Source organism: Pogonomyrmex barbatus, unplaced genomic scaffold (genome assembly GCF_055798465.1).
Source record: "Pogonomyrmex barbatus isolate J1 unplaced genomic scaffold, ASM5579846v1 scaffold4, whole genome shotgun sequence".
Lineage (NCBI taxonomy): Eukaryota > Metazoa > Arthropoda > Insecta > Hymenoptera > Formicidae > Pogonomyrmex > Pogonomyrmex barbatus.
The window spans coordinates 9,382,732-9,406,932 of NW_028297138.1; the positions used below are offsets into that span (position 1 = coordinate 9,382,732).

General features: G+C 44.7%; 1 protein-coding gene across 3 annotated transcripts in view; it reads left to right on the top strand.

Moving 5' to 3' along the window:
• sano (CABIT domain-containing protein serrano) overlaps positions 1-24,201 on the top strand; it is a 127,574-nt gene that overhangs the window by 82,451 nt on the left and 20,922 nt on the right. For 2 of the 3 annotated variants that reach the window (XM_089080890.1, XM_089080889.1), the window contains 2 exons: positions 14,164-16,017; positions 16,406-16,601. In XM_089080890.1, the coding sequence (XP_088937016.1) occupies positions 14,321-16,017; positions 16,406-16,598 (1,890 nt within the window). In that variant the 5' untranslated portion in view covers positions 14,164-14,320 and the 3' untranslated portion in view covers positions 16,599-16,601. Of the gene's footprint in view, positions 1-10,360; positions 11,838-14,163; positions 16,018-16,405; positions 16,602-24,201 lie in introns of those variants that run through there. The other variant, XM_089080891.1, reaches the window with a different exon arrangement.

Consider the following 24,201-nt stretch of genomic DNA (forward strand, 5'->3'; position numbering starts at 1 on the left):
TTCTAGGCTAACGACTGGGTAACGATTCAACTCGAAAGAAATGCATCTCGAGGATGCAAATACGAGAAGGACACCGGAGTACTCGGAATGGCGATCAAGTAGTAGCCAGCCAGCCAAGGAGCCTAGAGAACGCGAACGGTACACGCGCACGTACACAGAACGCCTGCACCTTTGACCGCGGTCGAAGGCACCTCGCTCTCCTTCTCCCCTTCGGTCGCCATCGGTTCGTCTCTCTTCGGGGCAGAGGTGGCTCGAGTGCACGGGATCGCGGCTCGGTTAGGTTGTTGCGCACCAACGGAAGACGACCGATCCTCCGTCTCTCTTCCTCGCCCTCGGGGAGAGCGCACGGTGGGCGCCTCTCTGCGCGTTCGTAGTTATATTTAGATTCGCGCTGAGCGGCTTCGTGCTTCTTGTTTTACATCTCTTACCCCGCGCCGGCGCGCCGAGTCGCCGGCGTAGCGGCATTAGCATTATCACCACCATGACGACGAGAACGACGAAGACGACGACGACGACGACGACGACGACGACGACGACGACGGAAGAAGAGGTCCAGGGCACACCGTCCTCCAGTCTATACTTCATGATTTCACAGCGGCAGAAATCTTGCGAAGATCGATTGTACATCACCAAATGGATTCTATTGGAAGGATGAATCTGAAATCTTGTTTCTCAACACATTTTTTTTAAAAAATAATTTCTATTTATATTTAAATATTAATTTTATTTTATACGATATTTAAATAATTAAATTTAAAATATATTAGAATTATTAAAATTAATTAATATATTAATTAAAATATATTAACTTTTTTATCTTTGTGAAAATGAAAATTAAAAGATTATGCATGATTCGTTACTCATAATATTCTTCAAAATATGGAAAGAGTTGTTCTAGTTTTTCCACTATTGCCTTATAATCAACGCGAAAAATATAATTGCTCTGTACATAAAGCTAGATATTATCGTCGTCACTTTGTTTGAAACTTCGCATATTGTACCTGATGAATAAATTGACCGGGGCTATTGTCTAGCGAAGTCACTTTTGCCCGGAAAGAAGTAGAACGATTGTACACGCATCGGTGGATTGAAATATGAAGTACATAGAAGACACTCGCTAGCGACTTCTCCTCTTCCTTTTTTTCCTTTTGCTTTCACCTTTTTCTCAACCGCGACGCGGTCTAGGGAATGGAATTCCTGTGTAACGCAGTCCAAGATAGCATCTTCAGAAATTGGAAAACAACCGCACCAGATTATTACGCCGCGCTCACGTTCTATCTGCTTCATCTGCATCATTGTCGAGGCTTCTACCGTTAATATATATGTTTGTAAGCGAAACTTTAAATATTACGGTACATTGTACAGGGGGGGGGGGAGGAAGATGCCTAAGGATACCAATTAACAACGGGGTTCCATCTCAATTGCTCGATTATCCTTCATAACAAGTCATTGCCTGGTGACTATTAAGTTAATCTCTCTCTCTCTCTCACAAGTAATCAGAATACCTTTCGGCTTTTTAAAATCTTGTTTAGATTTAAGATACCAACTGACAACCATTAAAAAAGCTTGACGCAAATGAGCTTTGCGATCAACATGTAAAAAAATTCTCTCCTGCATGAAATATCGTGCCGCTTTCAGAAAAAAATTCTTTTTTCCGCGATTGAATGATTTGATTTTTTTTAATCATTTTATTTCTGAACGTCAAATATGCCGAGTATTTTTATCACGTGGAGCGAAATACTTTCTCAGCATTCTCTTTCGCGACAGCAAAGATTCCACGGAAGACTATACTTATTTAGACGATCGTACGTTTCGATCAGAACCCGATATCATCGCTTGTTCGGTTACATTCAATCCGCGGAGGTGGATTCTTTGTGGTTTTCTCACGAGCATCAAAAGGAACAAGCATGTGTTTGAGCAAAAAGAACAAAACGAGAAAATATATCCATAGAAAACTGGGAATATCTTTCAGAAAAGAATCGATCACCAGCGAGATGGATATTATGGATATTTCTAAGCGTATTGTGAGGTTTTATTAAATAGTCGTATTATTATTACGTATTATTTATAAATGAATGAATACATGACTAAAAATATGATTGTTATAAATAGAAATAATAATTGAAGAAAAGAATTAAACTCTCTCTCTCTGTCTCTCTCTCTCTCTCTCTTTCTCTCTTTCTCTCTCTCTCTCTCTCTCTCTCTCCCCCTAAGATATTTTATTATAATTACTCGTTGACACGTAAATAAATTTGGCAAGCAAGTATAAAAGATGTTCTCGAGTTTCGCGCATGTCGTCGCTGGTGCATAAAAAAATCGCGTGACAGACAGAATAAAGTACGCGCGAGAGGACAAGGTAGATGGCCCTTCTGTTTCGGACGCTGTTAGCGTGTCCTTAATTGGCCGCTCGAGGCATCGAGGAACTTCCTCGTCTTTTTTTTTCTTCTTCTTTTTTTTTTTTTTTCTTTTGCATGCATGCCTGTGAATTCACTTCGATCGACCGAGCGTATTCGATCGGGTCCTCGCGATCAAGATGGGAATCGGACCGTGAAACGCGTAGAGCATGTTAAGCAAGAGGATTCTCCTTAATTCCTTACTTAATCTCTTTCTCGGAATACGATGTCGCGTTCTTCTAAAAGTTCTCTCTTCGAGTGCACGTTGCGGGTACAAAACGTCGAATAAATTAAATAAATGTCTCTCTCGATGATCGACGATACGCGTCGAGCAAATTGCACCATAATGACCGCATAATTTTGACCGCGTAACAAACTGCTTTTTGTGGTTATTCATAGTCGAGACTTATACGCGTGTATACTTAAATGCCGTGCTTTCCGTTGTTTCATCTTGATACGTTTTTGTCAGGAATTATCTATCCGCTAATATGGCATTCCGCTGCGTAATGCACAGTGGTAGCGAAACGAGAGGGAACGAGGTGTTTCGTGCGCGGAGAAGAGAAGAAGATTTGAACGAAATCGTAACATCGCCAATAGTACGCGAAGTACGAATTACAGCCGCGCGCCTTAGGGAATGTGTGCTTAGAACGTGTAATTTCAGCCTACCTTTTCATTCCGCCGGCATTAACATTAATAATCCATTAGGACAGTAGTCGAAGTTGTATGGCGCCATCGCCACATTGAGATTCGATTTAATGATCGGTGTTGATCCACCTTTTCGTATCATTAAATCGCGCTTAGGTGTACATTACGCGCAGTTCTGCCATCCATTCGCGATTTGTGTCATATGACCTAATTTTTCCGATATATAATCGATACTTCGCACCACGGACAGGCACGATCGACGCCGGATGCCCGATTGACGTTTACGTTCACCTGTAAAACAAGACAAAACGCATATATTGTCGTCTCTGCATCTATTTCACGCCACGCCAATCCCTTAATTGTATAAATTTCATAACATTAAGACCGGTTAAACGGTACGAACAATAAGTAGCAGGTTCAATAGCACGTATAATAATAGTGAGTTCGCGGAAAATGTAAAAAAATACTTATACTATTAAAATCAAAATATGTCTCGTCATATACACGGTTTTTTTTATTAAAAATATTCTGAAGTAAAACATTGAAAGCTTGATCGATGTCTTTTTTTATTAATCCAAAGAATAAAAATATTAATTAAATTAAGTAGAAATAATAATTTATTTTAATAAATTTTTTTATAAATTAATTTAATAGGCCGATTCATTTTTTGCATGGAATTTTTACTAAGAGACATATGGTATTGATTGGTGCCAGGTATCGCAAACGATGTATGTCGGAAACGCTGGTATGGTATTCACGGTAATGGCAGAGTGTAATACGAATATAATGTGTCGCAACGCATAAATGTCACAATCGACTAACTTTACATGGCGTTTCCTGCATTTAGAATGTACCTTGGAAAGTATGACCGCGCTTCGCGTATGGTGGTGGTTTCAATAGATCGGCATCGAAAGGCATCAAGACCCATACAGATCGATAAAGCAACAATTACGTGAATATAGAACGTATGTACTTTCCAATCATGCGATAACATCGCATAGTAATACCGCTTGGAGGAATCCGCGCAATTTGAAATGCATTCTCTAAAAGCTGTCTTTTCCAGAGAGATCAGGCAAGGCCGATCTTTACATTCCTCGATGTTACGAAATTCCGGGCGATTACGATCGAAACGTGAAACCGCAATCGATTCGTCCTATACTATTTTTAATTCCGAGAAGCACAATGAAGTCTCTCTCTCTCTCTCTCTCTCTCTCTCTCTCTCTCTCTCTCTCTCTCTCCCTCCTTCGTTTCTCCCGTAATTTCTTGCAACTCGCTCGTTAGATAGCAATTAACAAACACTACGTCCCTGGAGAACGTAATCGTGTTTATTTTCGATCATTGGAGCGAGACACTTGAGACTGGTTTGTGTTCTCTATCGTTGCGCCGTTTAGACTTCAACTCGAGAGGAACGAGAATGACTTCTTGCACCACGTCGTCGTCATCAAATCGGTCTACGACGAGGAAATCCCTGTTTTCGCTCTTGCGGAAAACATTTCAGTTCATTTTGCGCAAAGAGCGCGCGAAACCATCCGTTCCGCTTCGGTGTACAGTTTTTTTATATACTAACTAATCAATTTGTTCTTAGTATAAAAAATTTTTGACGTATATATATATATAAAAAATGACATTAAAATAATCATTATAAAATAAATTAAACTCTCAAAGTAATAAAAGTTAAACGGATAATAACGTATTTAGATGGCAAACTGAAGAAATTAGTAAGTGTGTAATGTCATATAAATATAATAATGATAATAATTACATACAAATATGCGAGATATTAGGAAAGAAATAACTACAATAATTACAAAGAACGATTAATTACCACAAACGCGCATATTTTCGAGAAGGCGAAGGAACTGGCAAAGGACCGGGAGGTGGTACATGATATTTTACGAGCGAACACAAGAGAGAATAAGCGAGAAGAAAAGAGGCGCGAGGTCGAAGATTACAATTCTACAAACGTAATACACGCCGGTGCACAACGGTGCACGGACCGATCTTCTTTTTTCCCTCTCTCCCCTTTCTCGTCTTTTTCTACTCCCTCGCCGACCGCAGACTCCGAGGCTTTGCAGCGAGGCTGCGGCTTTGTTATGAAATAGACTTGAAAGCGAAATGCTCTTTCTCGCTGTTTCTGTCTCTCGCTCGGTACCCTCTCGTCGAGCGTTTCTCTTTACCTTTCGACTCTTAGCGTCAACTCGTACCTAGCCTTGCTTTCGAGACTCGATCCCGTGTCACCCTGGACGGGTCGTTACAGTCGTCGGCTTGGCGAGCTTCGCGTCGCCTATATTTCTGGTTGAAAGAGAAATTATACAATTGTTCCTACTTCTCTCGTCAGGCGGAGTTGCTTTATTCTTGCGACGATAAACTTCACACCGTGTTAAACCCGAAGCGCTACAGCGGAGCCTTGCGTGACTACAAAGAGCACTTTAATTAAATAATTGAAATGAAAATTATTTTCTAATATCTAAGATAATGCAGAATTACATAATAAAAAGTGTCTTCAATATATATGTCAACAAAAATTACGTGTGTAACAAATATATTTATTTCGCCTCTTCGAGTGTTACAAATAAACGGTGCGATAAACGTGCTGGCTGGATGAATTACCGTTCGCGGTAATGTATCAAATTTTTCGCAAGCGCTCGCGAGCGCATTATAACAGCCAATTACCTATCGCGCGAAATATATTATCTCGTTCGCCGTAATCGCGGCGATATCGGGGCAGATTAAAAGAGAAACGATAGCTCCACGCTAGTGCCCTACAAATACCGGCGAGAAGAGAGAACTCGTATCCTCCACTCCGCGCCGCATTCCGGACGCCACCGGGAATGACTAATATCGAACGATAACACACGCGTTACGCTATATTCCGCCGCGCCGCGTCGGCGCGGCGAGAGAGCGTGGCGAGAGAGCAGGACCTCGGAATCGCGTTCGCGGACACAATTACTAGTATAATGAATTAATACGCGTCTTCGAGAGAGAAGCGCCCCGTGCACGTACACGTCGCCGCACACCGCCGCGCGACGCCTCGCCGCCGGCCTCGGCCGCGTGATTAAATTCCTCGTGTTCCCATCCCCCTCCCCCCCCGGCGGGTGTATACCCACCCCCTTTGGCGCGATGCCATAACTCAATGAACCGTTCTCTCCCCGCGAACGCGGGGCCCGATATCGGCGCGCCCCTCGCTCTCTCTCTCTCATCGGTGCTCACAATGTGCCCGTGCCCATTAATAAATTTCAGGATCAAGGTGAACCGGTGCTCTCGTTTAAGCCGCTCGATTAATCCCGGGAAACGGGCGTAATTATCTACGATGGCCACGGTGTCGCCCCTCGCGAAGGGGAGGAAGAAGAGGGGAGGGAGGGAGGGAGGGGGGGGGGAAGCAGAAAGGATCCGGAGCGATTTACGCACTTGCGTGCGTTCGCGCGCGGTGTTGTGCAATAAACGCGGGCGATATCATAAATCTCGGGCGCAACGGTGAATACGCACCCGATTTCTCCCCACGTAATTACGGTAGCCGTATTCCCGCGCCTCGTCGTATTAGGTCGTAGCGTAAATGAGCTTATTAAAGGCGAATTAATCGGCTAATCCCGGCGCGGTCGCGTTCGCATCGAAAGTGCAGTCGATAGGACGCACTTATCGAGCGTTTTATCTGGAATCTTGCAGCGCATCGGGACTCGTCCGTTATGGGCTAATATTTCAGGTATACATCGTCGTGCCGTCGTCGTAACGCGTCGTTAGCTCCGTATTATGAAAAACGAGGAGGAAGCGAAATTCGATTATTATTAGTCCTGTCTCTCGTTTATCTACGAAACTTGTCGGGAGAGAAAGAATTTTTGTTGCGCAATCACAAAGAAAAAAAAAAATGAACTCATCGCATTCTCACTCTGAACATTCTTATACATGTTACGTAAACGTTTGTGCGAAACGTCGCCAACTCCACCCTGTGACTTTTGAAAGCGACTTTGCATCATCGATGACGCGTGTTTCGTCGCGCGCGGTCGAACGTCAAAAATTGGAATTCAACGGATCGCCGATATCAAATTCCGCTGCGGATCGATCTGGATCATCGAGATCTTGCGCAATCTGGAGTGGTTGCCACCCTGTGACTTTTGAAAGCGACTTTGCATCATCGATGACGCGTGTTTCGTCGCGCGCGGTCGAACGTCAAAAATTGGAATTCAACGGATCGCCGATATCAAATTCCGCTGCGGATCGATCTGGATCATCGAGATCTTGCGCAATCTGGAGTGGTTGTCAGCGATTGTACATCGACAACGAGACGATGCTGCGGTCTCTCGTTCCGCGTTCGCGACAGCCGGCTTTCCTACCGGGCTTCTCAACCGGGCTTTGTACTCCTATTAACGATCGCGCACGTGCGCCACTTCGCAACGTATCGACAGTGATGAAGAGAGCGTGGACCGTGGAACAAATGAGGTGAAAGTTCAGCCTGCGTATCTAAGTATCCGCGGGGAATCTCCGAGTGTAGCAATTATGATCACGTTTCTCTATCGGTCGATTGAGCACTTGACACGAAAAAGGCCGCGAACGCAGACATGAAGATATTAGAGCAAATTACTCTTCAGATAATAGCCGTTTACTTTGAAAAGGCTAAAACCCTCTGCCAATGCACACTCTCTCTCTCTCTCTCTCTCTCTCTCTCTCTCTCTCTCTCCCCCCCCCTTTTTTTCCGTATCGTATGTCATCGGCTCATAATGGCGAAACAGTGGAACCCTTTAGCACGTTGGCGTGCGATCGGTTGGCGATGCGAGAAACACAGACGTCGATGTGTCGCGTCTTAGCTTAATGCGTAAAAGCGGCTACTAACGAACACGTGTACGCACGAGCACGCGGCCGCGGCATGGCGGTGTTAATGTACATTGCATAAAATATGACGAGAAGAGCGGTGGTGCAGGGTTCGTGCCATCCATTGCGAATAGCGGCTGCCGGTGCAACGCGCGGCCGTGTGTTGCCCCTCGGTAAACACTGTCATTATAATTCAATTTAATATTAATTTGTACTCGTCCCTGCAAGCGGTGCTCATTCCACGAAAGCGGACCCGGGAGGAGGCAGACGTGAAAAGATTGCGCGATCATCGCTCCCCTCGATGAAGACCTCGCGATGTAACGTGGCAGAGCGCGAAGTGGGAACGAGAGGTGCAAAATACGTGGATGAATGGACAAATATGCGAAGTTAGAGTCTCTTATTTCAATCGTTATGATTGTTAAGAACGTAAAGGATAAAATTTAAATGTATACTCGTTTACTTCACATTTTAATTTTTATTTTATTGTAACGAAATATAATTTTAAAAATTTAGAAATCATTTATATTATTTTATATCTATAATAATAATAAATTATTTCTGATTTTTTATTATTTATCTGAAATTTATTATATTAAAATAAATGAAAAAAACTCAGAAATAATTTATATTATATTTTTTATCGTTAATGTGCATATTATATGTTGTGAAATATATGCGATAAATATCTGCGAACAGTTTCTGAGGAGAAAAGAATAAAAACGAAAAGAAGGGATCCTGTTACAATCCGTCGAATCGAAACGGACAAGTTGATCCGAGATGAACGACGTGCGACCAGTTTTTAAAGGCGGGTCACCTCCCAATTAGCAATTATTGAGACGTTTGAGCGATCGGCGCGGAATTTTAAGGAGATTACTTCGTCTCGAGAGGCGAGATGATCCTTCGCATGAAAATATTCGGCCTCGAGACGGTGGATCGTATGATTATCGTCAAATATATTGCAGACATAATTTAATTCTCCTCAAATATTGACTAGAAATTTCTTATACTTTGAATACTATTAGCATATTCATAAGCAATTGAATTTTAATATATATTAACAAGCACTGCATTCAGTGCTAAATGTTCATTTTATATTTGAATCTTAAGAAACTATTTCGTAAACTATAAGTATCACTTCATAATTGTTGTTTCGAGAAACCCTATTATTGAATTTTAAATTGGAATACACACGAATGCACACACAAATACATATTCATACAAGAGAAATGTTTATTTGGCCAGAAATAAGAGACGTTGTCGAAGGTTGAGAACCGTGGGCCACAGGATGATGGATGGTAGCGTTCTTGCTCGTTCATGAGGAAGTTATTACGGTTTGCAGGAGGTGGCTGCCGAGATGCAGAGGGCAAGTCAAGGGTCGAGTGAGAAAAAAGAGTAGAATGTCGCGCGGGCCCGTTGGCACGCGGTCCTCTCGAAACCCTCTTGAAAAGTACCTCTCGATTGAGTGGATCGACGTAATTGGTTAATGACTGCGGACAATCCTCGATGGTTGGTTCTCGCGCGACACCAAACGTTTGCACCAAACGTTCTTTCTCCTTCTTACTTTCGTTCAAGTTTCGGGCGTCTGTTTCCTTTGAAATTTTTCTACCAACCAAGAATGAAATAATCAAATATGTAAGTACAAATAAATATACATATAAATATAATTTATACCTGATATTATATTTCTAGGGAACATAGTGAAATTGCACAGGTTTCTTTTGCCAAGAACGAATTTATGCACGCTAGTTCGAGCGTATAAAATTATAGCAGAAGCTAAAAAATTATCGATTTGAAATTGAAGATAAACGGAACAGAAGAAAACGCTCAAGTATATAGAAAATCGCGATACCGGATGCACGGGGAGCCACTTATCGACGCTCGTTGATCTTAATGACGATGTGTGCCGGTCGTCGCCCACCGATAGACGAACCGTGTCGCAACGATCAACGTTCCCCTGTTCTCCTCTCGCTCTTTCGCACGCCAGCTGATTTATCGACGTGCCCTCGAATTATATGCTGCAGCTCGACATCGCGCGGCTTTCACCGACGACGACGTCGTCGTCGTCGTCGTCGTCGTTGTCGTATGCCTTTTGTCTACTCAACAGGATTTCGACACCGACCACGCCGATTGTTTTCGCTCCTAATCGCGTGTATCGATATGCGTAACGACGGCGCGATCCCTCGGTGTCGTATTATCGCAGTCGTAACTACTTCGCTGAGGAATGCACGCCGTCTGCAAAAATCGGGGACACGACGACATTGATTGATCGGTTACAAACGATCGGTTTTTTTTTTTTTTTTTTTTTTTTTTTTTTTTTTATTGAATTATTCATTGGAAAAGTCAATAATTTATTCACGTCCGGAATTGTCTCGCGTTGAAAGTTGCCAGGTTGCCAGTCGCGACAGTTGTTATAAGTCGTCGAAATGTCGTCTCTTGAAGTCCCTCCAGAGACATCCCCCAACTTCCGGCTAACGTCGCGTCGTCGTAAATCTTCGAGTCTGCGGTGTAAAATTTCCCAGGATGCTCCGTTTTCCCCGTGGTGGTTTCGCGGCCTGTTCTAAACCGACCTGCGATTAACGTTTGCAATTTACGCGCGGAAGCCGCCTCGCCGTGCCGCGCGACGCGACGTGCACTCGCAATGATTTATACGCGTTCCGTCTTTGTACGTGACGCGTCGTTTACCACCCGCTCTCCGGCGAAGATTAATTAACCCCGTGGCGTTTCGGGGAGAAACGTGCTCCGCCTGGGGCGCTCTTCGTGGGGGCGGCGCGGGGATCGGGGCCGCCGGCTTCGGTTTCTTAATCCAATTTCGTGGTGCATTAATCTAATTATGCCTAGGTATATGCACGTGACGTGCAATTATGCCGACCGGTCGCACCGCTGGACCGCTTTCGTAATGCTACGGCGCCCGGACGTCGGAGGAGCTGTCGGGTCGGCAAGAAACTCGTCCGCGCGGAGTGCCCCAGAACTGTCGGGGAGATGATGTCTTAAAGATAGAATTTTCTCTCACAACTTGAAGTTAATTTATGTCTTGAGGAAAAATTCACTTGAGCCGTGAACGGAGAAAAATGGAGGATTTTTATCTTAAAAAACGGAAATGTACACAAGTTAAAAAAAATTTGTTTCTATTTTTGGAATAACGGAACATTTAGATTTGTGAAGTTGACACTCCCGAATTTAAAAAAAAAAATCGATATCGCATTTAATTGTTCACGACTTATCTACGATTTATTCATAAATAATAATTTTTGTCCATTCAGCGAATAAAAATGTAGAGATACGACCTTCACTACAGACCTAGAACATTTTAGAAATAAATTTTACTTTCACGAAATCTCAATATCTCACACTTAATTATGCTGGAATGTCTGAAATGTAAAAGATTTTGAATTATAAGAATTTCAGTTCAAAATTATAAATACATTCAAACTGAAAAATAAATTAAATCTATATTTTTCATACCGTTTGAGAATAAATTCTGCTTCAGTTACGATTAAATTCGAATCTTCTCTGAAAGGATATATAGAGAAGTATTAAGATATCTACTTCTAGCATTATCACACCCATCGCCGATCGTGAATGTTGATTCAATGGGCTGCCGGCGAAACTTTCGCTTCGACCCAGTAGTGAGTACCAAGTTTCACATTAATTACATCACTATTTTGCCAATTTTATAATAGGGACCGCTTGCACACCTATTAGATGTAACCGCGGAAGTTCACGCGCACGCTCGCGCTAAGAAAGTATTAGAAAGAAAGAGAGAGAAAGGAAGAAAGAAAGAAGTGAGGGGTGAACGAAGCAGTATGTCGAATAACTTCCTAGAGGCGCGCCTGTCACGAAGCCCCGGGTCATTGGTCACCTCGTTCTTATCTCGCACTGTCTACGGCCCATCTTGGAGGAGCTTATGCACGGCGTCGTTGCACGGTTTGCCGTAAACGGAATTAATCCATCTACCGCCTTCGTGATTATAGGAGCCGGTTTGAGCATAGAAAAATGGTAAATTTATCTTTAGTAAAAAATTTTGGACAACAGTTATCTCATTATTGAACGGGATAGGATTTAATTATAATGAGTCTACGTGTGCGACACTCTGTGTCCAAAATTGTTTTATACATAATTCGATTTGTAAATATTATAATAAAAAAAAACTTTAAACTTGAAATCTATTTATTAACAGTATTATAATTACAATTTCATAACCATCTCATCCGCGATATTTTGCACTAATTATTGTGCAAAATATATTAACTCGCGCGTAAATTAAAAGAATTGAATTATCCCACAATGTGATTGAAAAAGCGGTACTTTGAACTCAATTTATTTTAAACTGTTATTTTATAACACAATGAAAAAAATTTAATATAGTAGATAGGTGCAATCTCGTGAGTGCTCGTCTTCTACACAGACTTCTTCTGCCGCCTCGCGTTGGAATTTTCGCTTCGATGTGGAAAGCGATTGGTTCGCGAAATCGTTTAATCCAGACCACCAAGTTGATGCTCGGCGGGCGCCGAGTCACGATCGTTACTTTCTTCCGACGAGATCCTCTTTGGAGAAATCCGAAACAATCGTCGACACGCCCATCCCACACCTATGCATGTTGCTTCGTTAACGGTAACGAGCAACAATGTTTCGTCGGGCGCATATAGATATTGTCTTAATGTAACGTAATAACCGTGAGGTATCCGCGAAGTTATGGATTACTCCGAGCGAGTCTCGTCAAAGTTGACACAATTATCTCGAAGTATGCGGATGATTATCTAAAAATGTTTCGGTAAGCTCTTATTAAAATTTCCCCGCGAGCTTTTGTTGCGACTTAATAGGTTTTTTTTTTTCTCTCGAAATAAGAAATAGTATGTACAGTTTTTAATGCGAGTTCAAACACAGGAAATTTATTTATTTATTTCCTACATTTTACATTTATCTCAATCTTGTAGATGCGATATGTTATTATTCGATCAGCTGTACCGCAAATTACGAAAGCCTCCGCACATAGAAGGCGTATAAACTCTTTACATTATTTTACGGATCATTGTGTGGTAATAGGAATTTACAGCGATCTTTTTGTCATTGTCTGCTGACATTTCCGTGTTGATCTAAACAACCGTGAAGCCGCTTATTCGTGATATCGTGGATCGCAACGCGACGATCAGGATCACGATCGTTATTTCCCTCGGACGAGATTCTCTTTGGCGTAACAATCATAGACACACCCATCGTAAGCAAGCGCATCACGTCTTTATTTAGTAGATAACTCGCAACAAAATCTGTTCCGGGCTATGCGGACATCGTGTTACCTCATAAATATCCAGTGTCCCATTATTATTGAATTATACATTCTTATCCAATCAATTCTTTGCACTATTTGCAAATCGAGATCACGATTTGATGGAAACATGACATTTCGCGAGTTGAATACATTTTTGTTTTCTTTCCCGTTTAAATTACGACTGCATTACGACTGACATTTCACATAGCAGAAAACAACTACGATCTCATTATTTTTTTATGCCCTTATCTTGATATACTCGTACCAGTTTTGCTTCTCACGAAGTTTCCCCATGATCATTTACCATCCCCATTCCGGGAATGACGATCTTCGGGGGAGTAACTGCGATGCAGAGACGCTGCCCGCTCTCCACTGATTACCTGCCATTCGTAATTTCGAGTGGTGACTGCCCTTGCTGCGGAAATTATGAAAACCGGTCTATAATTGGAACTTGACTAATGACAAGACGGGTCATTGCGTATATTATAGCTATGGATCGACATTAGCTCTCCGGACGCTTCACGGAACCGCAATAGCGCGCACTATGCACGTGGGAAAGGATGCATTAAAAGTGCATCAAACACTTGGGTGGGGAAATGGCGAGCGGTGCCGAAAGGCAACCATTCGTCTGTCGAAATTAACATGGTAAAGGCGGGCGCCTTTCATACTTTCGCAATAGAGATTAGTCATATAAGCAGCAGCAGCAGAAGCTTGAGGAGTAATTATTATTATCATCTATATTATTATCCAAGATTGAAGACAGATAGGGTGGAGCTAAATTACATAGATACATTATACATTAAGGAAATATGTGCGTAAATATTCTCTTCTACAATATTCTCATTTTTATTCCTGATTTTTAAATTTTTTAATCACAACAAGAGAAAAAAATTTGCGAGAAGATGTTGAATAAATTAGGATTAGAGATTAAATCGCAATATATATTTGACAAGCATTATGCCTACTTCGCATACGCACGCGTCTTCATTATCATACATACCTGAACAAGTACGTCAGGCGAAAGTATTTAAAGCGTGATCATTCTCCTGCTTGCAGATGGAGCATAGAGGCGTGCCGCGCGGGCAGCAGGAGCAGCAGTAGCGTTCGGCTATCGTCGGGGGCCTGATCGTCGGGCCCTGTCTCTCGGGCCCGATCTCGCGCGGGGGGACGCGGGGTCGCGGAGGCGCCGCGCCGCGCCGGCCGAGCGACCGCGATGGCCGCGACCGACGGTCAGATCGTCGTCGCGGCGGCACGCTGGGCCGAGGAGGCGACGTATCTGCGCGAGTTCGTCTCCAAGTATCGTCTGCCGGCTGTGATCAAGATCACGAAGGGCCAGTATGGCGGGCTGGGCGTGCCGACGCTACCGGCGCCCAGCTTGCAGAGCACCGCGCTGCTGATATCGGCCGGCCGTCGGCGTAAGATCGTGGCGCAGGCGGTGAAGATCAAGGAGGGCCGCCGGGTGGTCGGCGTGGGGCCCAGACTGGCGATACCGGACTCGTACGCGGGCTACTTCGAGATCCTGAGCGAGGAGGGTCGAGCGGTGCGCGGTATCGAGTCGGTGAGCGAGTTATCGCGAAGATGTCCGGAGGAGGGTGCCCTGGTGCGCGAGACCGTGCGCGGCATCGCCTGCCGCGTGGACAACGAGTCGGGTATCGTAGTGCCGGAGGGCACGAGAACCCTCGCGGCCGGCGAGACGATCGTTACCGCCGGTGAAGTGGCGCTACCCGGCCGCGGCCGGTTTCTGCGCTGCGTGGACTGTCGTGGCGACAGCGTTCTGCTCGGGATCGATCAACGCGGCCGCTTCAGCGCCCTAGCCCGCGAGGACAACATCAGCGGCGTGCACACCGCCAGGGCGCTACTCAGCAAACGTCTGCCGCTCACCGTGAGATTGGTGCACGGCCAGCCGCCGCGAGGACTGAAATCCTCGTCGCAGTTTGTGCCCGAGCTGAGGCTGCTGTCGACCTTCGAGGAGGAGCACGTGTTCGCGTTGCCGTTGCAGAGGGAAGGCGCGGCGGTTGCGCTGCCGCTCGCGGCGCCTCTCAAGCTGGTGAAGGCACGAAACGAGGAGGCGCTCAGGTCGATGCAGGAGTTCACGAGATTAGTGGAGCGCGCCAGCCGTTTGGTTGCCGATGTGGCTGATCGGGCGCACGTGTTGGACGGCCGTCTAGGCGAGAGCAAGCCTTCCAGGCAAACGAGGAGCGGGTCAGGCTTCCTCAGAAGACCATCGACAAATTCGGATCACGCACCGTTGAGCCACCATAGAAACGGTAGCACCGGCCATCATCATCATCATCATCATTATCACAGCAATGGACATCAGCCGTCCTCCGGTCACTCGGGGTACCGGGACGAGAACAGGGTACCACCGTCGTCGTCGGCCTGCACGGAGGAGTACGACGAAATCGATCAGATTTACGACTACGTGCGCGGCTTCGCGCCGTTGCCGAAGAGCGTCAGGTCGCCGTACGAGAGTCCTCTCGCCGCGGGCCAGGGGGGCTCGACTCCGCCTTTGACGCCGGTGACGGTGACGATCACGCCCTTGCTGGACGATCGACCGGAACCGCCGCCGATCGAGACGATACCGACAAAAAAGATCCAGGCGGAGAAGCGAACTAGGCGCGCGGTTAAGGAAGCGCCGCAGCCGCGGGTGGAGAAGCCGCCGCTGGCGAAACTTTACGTGAAGAACAGCGGCACTCAGCGCGGACGACCGCTAATGAGGCAGAAGAGCGCGTCGCCGTTGAAGGAAACGCCGCCGGGTTACAAGGGCGGCTCACCGCTCTTCAACATACGTTACAAGAGCCTGACGAATCTCCAACAGGCCATGGAGCTCGACGGCACGCTGGATTCCAGTCACTCGGGCGGAAGAACGTCGGGAGACTCTGGCGCGGGTGCCAAACTGCCAGAGAAAAGGTATGTACCTTTGCCGATGTTAATAAGTTATCGGAACGGATTTATTTATCGGATTTATGTGAACTTTCAAAAAGCGATTATTAATTTTTAAAACATTTTTAATTTTTTTTATATATCCCTTATTTTCTTATTAAATAAAAACTTAAACGGAAAAAATTTTTGAAATAAAACTTATCTTTTTTTATTGTAAATTATTAAATAATTGGCTTTCATGATACAATATACTTTCTTTCTCACGATCACACACTTTTTTAAATTATATATTTATAGTATTTTGATTTTATCACCGGTACCAAAGCGGTCTCATATTATTTTTCATTATACTAATTTTTTTTCCATAATATCCATGAGCTTCTATCATGTTTTTTCAATGTTTCTTGAAATTCAGATCGAGACGTTTAAGCAGGCCACGATCATTGACGAATTTAGTCTGGGAGCTACGAGGTGGAAGCGGCCTCGGCTGCACGAGACCGGAAACTCCGCCACCCGTCACGACTGCACCGCTGCCACCGACTAAATGTGGACCACGTTTGGCTGTCACTGTCGTGGCACCCCGGCGTGTCGGCACGCTCTACCTCTAACTCGTGAGTATTTCTTAAAATTCTTTCGAAATCGTCAATTTTTTTTTTTTTTAAATAATATAAATATTTTAGGAATTAGGTGATTTGTAAACTTTTACAGTAGGATATATCTAGAGAAGGAGCAATTTGTGGATGTTATTTGCGAAAAAATACGTTGCGGGACCAAGATCAATTTCCGCTTTTGAGAAAAATTGCGACCAGTTCTGCTCTCGAATTGAAACATCGCGTGCACGACTATTTTCTCTTATGTCCTTCGCGCACGATCTTCGTTTCCCCTATTTCAGCCAGATGATACGCCGTCGAGCGAACGGCAAGACTATTTGTCGAACGGACATGCACGGCGCAATTAACTATATTGAGGGAATACCGGTTACGACGTAGTTACAGCATACTTTGTCCAGGAAGGAGAACTGAGGAGGACTGAATCGTTAAATTCACGGGTTCGACCCTGGATAGACAGGATGATCTTTTAACGGGGCATTTTACTGGGCGTTATAAAAGACGCGTAGCTCTCCGCTTCCCTATTGCCATAAGTTCTTATTCATTTAATCGCCCTCCCCCCCCCTTTTCTCCCTCGGCGTTCGATAGTCATAACGACGTCTGGGAAATACACCTGTCCACATAGACGATGCAGGAAGTTCCGCGATTACGGCCAATTACAATCCACGGAGAAATCCATTCTTAGATGTAATCGATTTGCATGCGAGATACAAAGAGCATCTTAAACGTAACCGAATTGGAATACTCATTACGATTAGCAACGTTATAATTCTTTGTTTTTTTTTTCCCCTTCGTCGTTTCCCGCATTGGTCTTCTTTTAATACTCTCGATACTTGAAACGTCGGATTTATTAACCAACATAAAAATTTATTTTTTAAGATAGCGCTTTATATACGTTTTATGCGCTTTAACGAACTCTGTAATAATATGTGATCTTATAAAGTTTTCTAACTCTACAATGTGACTTTATTTCTGGCTTAATGTTAGCGAGGTTTTTACATGTAAATCGTTCGACGCGTTATAATAGATTCTAATGTCGTAAAAGGACATCGTCGAGTTAATATACGATACAGACGATATATCGCACGCGAACGAAGAGCGAGACGTCGGCGAGAAAGTAATCTCCGCGGACGATCGTCTCGCTCGTTTCTCCATTCGCTAATCCGTCGATGATAATCGACAGCGAGAGATTGAAAGCATTTCCTCATCACGGGCCCAGTTATGCATATACTCCGGGCGACGACGCGGCGTTTACGGGAGGAAGTCGAGAATCACAAAGCTTCCTGCCGCGCACATCCGCAATCCAGCGTCGGTATTCCCAAGCCGTGGAAATTAACGAGGTCTGTGCGGGTTAATTCGCTGTGGCCTAACTTCTCTCTCTCTCTCTCTCTCTCTCTCTCTCTCTGCCTCGCGGGTGTCGTTTAGCGACGACCAAGATGCTTCGCCTCTCCCGCGAGAGGAACACGGTTCTCGGTTGGAAGTTGCAGAGAAAAAGAGAGAGAGAGAGAGAGAGAGAGAGAGAGAGAGAGAGAGAGAGAGAGAGAGAGAGAGAGAGATGGAAGACGAGAGAAAAGAGGAGATAGTTCAACGGTGGATAGCCTCCGGGTATATAACGTCATCTTCGCTCGGTGCAGCGCTATAATAGACCCGGGTCGCTCCGCGGAGCCGCTCCGTGAGCGGAATTAAACGAGACCAGGTTCAACGGCTGGACAAACCGTGGGCTTCCGGTCTCACCGTGGCTCATCCTCCGCCCACCTACTCGATCGCCGTATTATGAAAATTATGATTGTGCGAACCGCGCGCGATTTTATCGATCGCCGTAGAAAGCGAACGGCTTCCGATAACGCAATCGACGACAATCAAGCATCCGGCAGAGCCGATCGCTTATAATCTAGCGGCGCAGGCTCACGTGGCTCGCAGGTGGATCGTCAATATCAACCTTTTTTCCGTAATTATTTAAAGCGCGTCATATTTCAACATTTTTTACATTTCGCTATCCGAGCAAGCAAAAATCCTAACGTAAGATATTAAAATCCGGTTTCGCCAGCGCGCCATAATTGTGATAATCATAATTTAAACCGATTCTCCGTTTCTTTCCCACCTTATAACCGTGACCATAACTTAGGCAGGGAAGAAAGATTTAGCTATTCGCGATTAGCAGACGCGCGAAAGTCGAACGGAACTGACCGGCGAAACCGGACTGCGAGTGGAAAGAAAGTCATACGTGGGAACCGCGCGACAATTTCGCAGTGGGAATAGTCGTAGTGTTTTCAGACTGGTTCGTGGGTCGCTCGCGTTACGTCTCTCACGGGGGGAATTGAGATAAAATTCTGATTCTCTCGCGAAGAGTGAATTTGCGGTTACCGCGGCGATATTATAGTTTCGGCGTCGCGAAAAAGCGCTTAGGATCACGCAGCTGTTATATTCTAAATTACTTCGCCACGTCCGCTTGTCACTTGCGGCTACTCGCAGCACCGTCACCGCGCCATTTTCGCGTATATTTTAATGCACGGTCGCGCCGCAAAATTGCCGGGTGTCTCCCCGAGAAAACAAGGATGCCCGTCGGATAATAACCGTTTATAACTCGGCCGTTAATTAATTAATCGCGGATCGAAAACACGCCGTTCTTCTCCCTCCGCCTGTTCTTCACCCTCTCCCCCGGAGCGCCGGACGGTGGTGGGCTCCCCCGTGGTTCGGGATGAACGGCACACGTTTACGTACTACCTACGTACTTAAATCGTGTCGCGGGGAGGAGGAGTCGTCGCCGATAATTAGAAAGTAATCGCGCCGTGGCTTTTCGCGTGCTCGCTCGTCCAGACGGTCTCGGCGGATAGACTATTATCTCCGCAAATTGCCGGATGTGTTACACGATTCTGCGCCCCTGAGCCTCGCCTGTGCCCTTGCGACGTTGATTAATATCGACAAATTCCTCCACGCATTCGTATGATTGCGCTCGTGGCGATATTCCACGGTTATGTTAGTTAACGCTCGTGCCTTCGCCTCTTGACGTGCGACGACGCGCCAAACATAGCATTACGGCGAACGAAGATTGCGCGGCGTCGTGGTTATCACAGGCGCGGCCTTTGATAATATTAAATATTTAATGCCGATCTAATATTCATCCGGTGCTCGCGTTTCTCGCTCCCGTTGGCCTCAGCTTCTGGCACTCGTGAACACCGCGCAACGAGCCGCGCTGTGATCATCTTCGAAATTGCTAGTCGTCCCCGCTTCGTGCCGAGACGCGAACCGACCGAGTGTGCTGCTCGCTTGTTAGAATGCCTCGAGAAGCACGATCGAGACGATCGTGCCTTCAACAAAGACGTCGCGATATTCGCCGCTCGATTCACGGTACGATTCACAGTAGGCATAACCGACATCTAATGCAACGCATAACGCAATTGCAAGTGTGAGAAGCGCAAAATATCGAAAGATGCGAAAAGAAAAAGAATTTAATTCAATATTAATATACCAAAAAAGATCTCTAATAGACTACACTTAGTAGGTACATTTAAAATGCCATGCAACGCTCTTCTATATTAAAAAAAAAAAAAAAAAAATGCATATATAATTTTTGCTTTCTGTACACGAACATGTGCTTAGCGTATCCGCTGCACTCGCGAGGTTTCTGCTCTCTTCTAACCAAAACCATGCATATTTATCGTACCCCGGTTACATTGCATGCAAATTACAGACGACGTTCGGCTCCGCGGCCCGACTCTTCGTTATTCCGTCCCATTGTCTGCCTACATCCTCTCTTCCCGGATAAATGCCGTCCCGACGTGGTTCACGCTGCGTCGCGCTTGTAGGCCCGTCCTGAGTCATCCGTCGAATTTTTTCACCCATTTACCGTCTAAAACCAGCTACGCATACTCGAGACGGTCGCACGTTGAGAAGAGACGAGACGAGACGAGACGAGACGAGACAACAGCGGAATAAAGGAGCGTTCGAAAAAGAATATTAGAAGTCGTCGGCCGCTTCATCTTGAAAGCTCTCACCTGAAACTCACGCCCACGTGAGACGAAGCGTGAATGGCTATTATTCCGTCGAGTATCCCGCATTGTCTTTCGTCTTTAAAAATTCTTTGGCCAATTTCTTTGGTTAAAAATTCTTTTCTCAACGAAAGTTTCGAAATTTGCATTTTTTTTTTTTAATATGCAATCGGAACATCGCAAGATCTTGTATTCATCTAGCTTTAAGTCGACTTTACGTCGGTTTCGCTCAAGTGCACATAGAAGTGCAAGTCGCTGTAACACGTGTAATTTTCCTGTTTCGAGAAAGGCAAGACTTGTTTATGAGCTGAGGTCAAAACTCTTCGCCTCTTAAGGATGCGTGCATCGAAAGTATTAATTGATCGTGAACGTGGTCGTTAATGGATCTCTGATCGTGAGAAAGAAACGAGATGGCGAGACGATAAATAAGATTAATACTTGCTGCCGCTTTCGCGTTTACAAGTTTCTCCTAAACCGTAGAATATAATAATTTCTAACATTTTTTTCTTACACGGAAAGCTTGCGAGATACGGATAAAACTTTCTCATCTCTCGCAACATTTTTAAACGTGCCAAGTGACTTTCTTTCTTTAATTATTTTGCATATAATAAGAGATAAAGAATGATGACTTGGCAAAAATTGGACTCGGTGCACGATTGCACTTTACAATACAATGAGTTCTTAGAATGACATCGCATTTAAACGTAACGAATGCGAAAAAAGTTTTGTGTAACCCATAATAATGACGATAAAAATAACCCGTCGCAAGACCCGTTATTTAAATCGGCGAATTTACTACGACCAGGATGACAAACTGCGGAACATACTCGCCTACGACAGGAAAGGTTCAGGATTACGCAAGAGCAACGTCAACACTTTGTTCCCTCCATCGGCGATTTTCTCCGTGAAAGCGAAGCAAATCGATGGCATTGCCGACGTGCCCCACGCCCACGTATCTCCGTGTGCGTACATCGAGAGGCAAAGGTGTGCTTTGGAAAGGGCATGTTCGCGCCCATGCGTATAATTTATAATTGGTTTACAGCAGCGGTCGTAATAGAATCACGAAAAAAATAGAGAAAGAAAAGATTGGTAGAAGTAGAGAAGATTGGTCGATTGGTATTATTGTACCAAAGGCAGTATAAAGAACGATAGAAAGACGTATTTATTTTATTGTGTATCATATCAGGAAAACGATTCCAGTTGTAATACAATCATCGGTAGTATTAATTAATAAATTAAATAAATTGTTCCTTTTGTAAAATTAATGTAATACTCGTGCTCTTGGTTAACGAGGCGTGGAAAAAAAGCATTAGAAGTAGAAACATCGCCATCTAGTCAGCCCTATGTCGGGGTAACGTATGCGGATTATTCTTCATCGATGCAAATTTAACGCGCGTTTCTTCATTTCTCATTTAAATATTACATTATTAACGTAATTGTACAACATTTATTAGATCCATTAGTAAAAAAATGGAGTTATCTTAAATAAACGCAATTACACATGCGAATCTTAATTTATATAGATTAGCGTCGATTAGGTTAATCTAGTTTATATTATACGGATTACTATTAACATTCTCGTCGAACCCTTTCACTCGAGAACTTTTCGCTCGCCGCGTGTGCGTATATATGTATTTTATCTCTTCTACTCTATTCGAACGGGATCCGCGCGCGGCCCTCGAGTGAAACAAATTTTTTTTTTTCCCTTCCACACTCTTTCCCTCCGTCCGAAGAAAACGTAGCTACCTAGCTACCTAGCCGGGTGTCCGCGATAGCATATCTACGCGTATGTAAAACCACGCGGATGAGCCCACCGGCTTACGAGGCTCACGGTAATGTATCGCAACGAACACACAGTAGTATCGCGGCGAACTCGTGCGCGCTTTGTGCGCCGAACGTGCACGTGTGTGTGCGCGCGCGCGCGCGCGCGCGCGGGTGCCCGCGTCTGCGCGCGTGTGCGTGCACGTGTGTGCATAGAAGCGCATTTGTGCGTGGGCGGAGACCAGTAGCCGACTCGCCGCACGGCCGGTTGATCGGCCTGTTGGACCGTGACGTGCCAACCACTACCACTTTATTATTACTACTGCACTCCCGCTAGTAGTACTTTGCGTTAGGCTCGCCCTCCCCCGAGAGAGAGAGAGAGAGAGAGAGAGAGAGAGAGAGAGAGATTCACGAGAGAATTTCCTCGTCTTACCGTGCGGGCGACTCACCGTGAGTAGCGTACCGTCTAGATAACACACAAATACGCGCGCGTGCGTGTGCGTGTGTCGTTTGCGAACGCGCGCAAGATTGCCCAGGGTTTATTACACTTGCACCGATGAAATTGTGCATGCGCCGTTCGTTACGCATCTACCTCTACCCAAGTACCATCGGCCGGCCGACAGGAAAGTGCTCGAACATGCTGCTGGAGAAACTGGCGCAGACGAAGCGGAAAGCACGACGTAGGGGAACTCATTGAATAGCGTTGAAAATGTCCGTAAAAATAGATTTTTACTTCGGAATACAGGAGTCTCGGTATTTCCAAGTATAACCAAGTGAAATTACGAGGTATAGACAGGTGAAATTACATCTTCACTTTTCAACACTTTTACATGGAATTAAAAATTATTTTTACGTATAAAGAATAAATTATAAAATTACATCGATTTATGGAAGGAACAGTTGTGTCGATAAGATATCTGAACATAATTTTACTAAGCTTTCAAAATTATTATATAAAATTGGTTGTTAAAAGATCAAAAATGTTTGTATTATTATTATTATGTTTAAACGTCTTATATGATAATTTTGATTAATCCAACAAAATTATTTTCTCCGTGTAGTATTAAAATTAGAATCAAAAGAGATACAAAAAGAAATATTTTTACCTCGCAATTTTATAATATTAATTCATTACTTAATTTATATATCTAAAAAAACACATTAATTTTTAATGATTAAAAATAATAGGATTTATTGGATCAAATTTGAGAAATTCAATTGGATGAATAAAATTATACGTGCTGCAGTTGATTAAAAATAGACCTCAATAAAATTCTACCGCGGGCATTAATTGGACATTAAAATGTGAAACGGTATAATATCGCGGCAAATTAATTTCGATTCGTATTGATGTTTCGTTACGCTCGAATGAGTAAATCTATCCGGTGCCACCCCGCGAAGGTCGAAGCGAGCTAAATTCTTCTGTCGGTGTCAATTGCAAATCTGGACCGGTCTCACCAACACGCGCGCACTCGATCCGCTTGCTCTCGATGAAAGTCTGTTGGCATTTTCCGCCTGCCGAGTCGACCGACGGCTCGTCGTGCTCGTCCGGCGCGCGTTCGCGTGTACAAATTCACAGTCGTTTTATTACTCGCGCTTATAGAAAATGTGCATGTGCGTTCCGTTAGGCGTCTACCTTGTAAACCACCACCGGTCGGACAGACCGGGCCTTGCTAAGTTGGCCGCGCGCGAGAGACCCGCATAGCCGTCTGACTGAAATTATTTGCGCTGCGCGGCGAGGCTGGTACTAATTTATAATGCCGCAAACGAGACTTGATAGAATCCATTTGCTCGGAGTAACGCACGGGGGGGACCGTGTACGTCCCCGCGCGCGGCACGCACGGGTTGAAGCG